Genomic DNA, 1,939 nt, shown 5'->3' on the forward strand with positions numbered 1-1,939 from the left:
CTAATCAGATTTGATCACAATTACCTTGCCACTAAGATCTGGCAGCTTCATCTTCATGTCGCGCGTGGAGGCCACTGTTCTTAGCCTATTCAACGCTGGCCTTCCCAACAAAATGTTATAGGTTGAATCGGCATTCACAACTAGATACCGGATGCTTTCGGTACGCGACGCCATTCCATCAGTAAACGTCGTCCTCAGCTCCAGGTAGCCACGCACCTCAGCTTGGTCCCCTGTGAACCCATACAAGCATCCAGTGTAGGGCCTCAGCAAGTCAGGGGACAGTTGCAACTTATTGAATGTCGACCAATACATGACATCTGCAGAACTGCCCCGGTCGACGAGAACCCTATGCACCTTTCTCCCAGCTGTAACAATCGAAATGACCACGGGGTCATTGTCATGTGGGATAACATCTCGTAGGTCAGCCCTTGTAAACACAAGGTCTGACTCCCATGGATCATCCGAACCCCCCTCAGCAACTGAATTCACTGACATCACATACCTCTTATGCTGAGAGGCAGTGGGCCCTCCTCCAGAAAAGCCACCAGAAATGGTGTGCACCTCTCCATGGATCGGCATTTCATGCGCCTGATCCTCCTCTGGTACTGTCAGGGCTGTGGTCGTAGCAGACCCAGCAAGATAATCCTTCAGAAAACCATTCTTCACAAGCTCATCCAACTGATAGCGCAGCGCCAAGAAGTTGTTGATATGGTGCTCGAACGCCTCGTGGAACTCGCACCACGACTCTTTGTGAGGTCCCTGCACCTTGTTAGACTTCACCGGTGGCCTCAACCTGTCAGCTATGTTGGGCACAACAATGAGGTCTTTTAGTTCCACCACAAAATTGTGCCTCAGCGGTCTATTTCCTTCCCTCGTTGGCCTATTTCCCTCTGCTCGACCCCTGCGCTAGGGCCTCCTTGCCTCGTAGGGGCGTCTCCTCTCCTGGTTTTTCCTTCCCGTCGTGGCCTCGTTGATCCTGGCGGGTTGCGCACGTGCCTACATTCTTGTGCGCGTGGGCGCAACACTTGTGCGTTTGTCGTACACTTCACCCTCAGAGGCGATGTGTTCCACTGCACGACGCCTTATCTCAGCAAAAGTTTTGGGGCGGTTGCGGATGATTGACTCGCAGAAAGGCCCAGGGCACACCCCCTTTCTGAATGCGTATACGATCATGGGCTCTTTTGTGGTGCCAACCTTCACCACTTGTGCCCCGTAATGATTTATGTCTTCCTTCAAGGTCTTGCCTTGATACTGCTTCACGTCGAATAGGTCGTATGAAACTGGTGGTGGAGCCCTGTTGGCTAGATACTGCTCTCTGAATAACTGCGAAAGCTGTGCGAAAGACGTGATATGACCCTCTGGGAGGCTTATGGACCAGTCCATGGCCATCCCAGTCAAGGTGCTCATGAAGAGCTTGCACCTTACGGCGTCGGAGCCTCCTACCAGCATCATCTGTGTGTGGAATGCAGTGAGATGCGCCTCAGGGTCCTCCATCCCAGTGAACGTCACCTTGGGCCCAGTGAATGTGTTGGGGATCACCGTCTCCAGATTCGGCTGCGAGAACGGCGTAGAGAACTCCCTTGGTGGAGTGAAATGCTCTGGCTCATCTATGTCGCGTTGTCCTGTGTGGTTGCGCCACCCGCGGCGCAACTCCTCATTCATGCGACAGAGCTCCTCATTTCTCGCCTGAGACGTCGCGAGATCCTCCTACATGCGCTCTTGTTCAGCCTTTGACGCTGCCATTGCTTCTTGCAATCCCTGCATCATACCCATGAGCTGCTGCATGGTCATCTGTTCACTTTCAGCGCGCGTCGAACCTTGCCTTGTGGACCTCATCATCTGGAACTTCTTCGAGCTGTCGTGCAACCCCAAGGGAAATGTTGGGAACTCGAACTCGAATGAACACGATCAAACAGCGAATTCCTCAACGAACAACTAC

General features: G+C 53.0%; 1 protein-coding gene across 1 annotated transcript; it reads right to left on the reverse strand.

Moving 5' to 3' along the window:
- LOC137814983 (uncharacterized) lies at positions 1-1,662 on the reverse strand. The gene is made up of 3 exons (XM_090296111.1): positions 1,510-1,662; positions 1,001-1,332; positions 1-793 (listed from the first exon to the last, which is right to left on the reverse strand). The coding sequence occupies exons 1-3, from the start codon at positions 1,660-1,662 to the stop codon at positions 1-3; spliced, it is 1,278 nt and encodes a 425-aa protein (XP_090152237.1).
- Between the last annotated feature and the right edge of the window lie 277 nt (positions 1,663-1,939).

This window comes from Phaseolus vulgaris, chromosome 10, assembly GCF_051622355.1.
Source record: "Phaseolus vulgaris cultivar YP4 chromosome 10, ASM5162235v1, whole genome shotgun sequence".
NCBI classification, from domain to species: domain Eukaryota; kingdom Viridiplantae; phylum Streptophyta; class Magnoliopsida; order Fabales; family Fabaceae; genus Phaseolus; species Phaseolus vulgaris.

Bases quoted from the DNA above. Each gene is read 5' to 3' on its own strand.
- LOC137814983 (XM_090296111.1), bottom strand. From the start codon at position 1,662: ATGAATGAGGAGTTGCGCCGCGGGTGGCGCAACCACACAGGACAACGC. The intron at 1,333-1,509 runs GTGACGTTCACT...TCTTTCGCACAG, and splicing joins ACACATTCACTGGGCCCAAG to CTTTCGCAGTTATTCAGAGA. The intron at 794-1,000 runs GTAGGCACGTGC...CATAGCTGACAG, and splicing joins GCGCCCACGCGCACAAGAAT to GTTGAGGCCACCGGTGAAGT.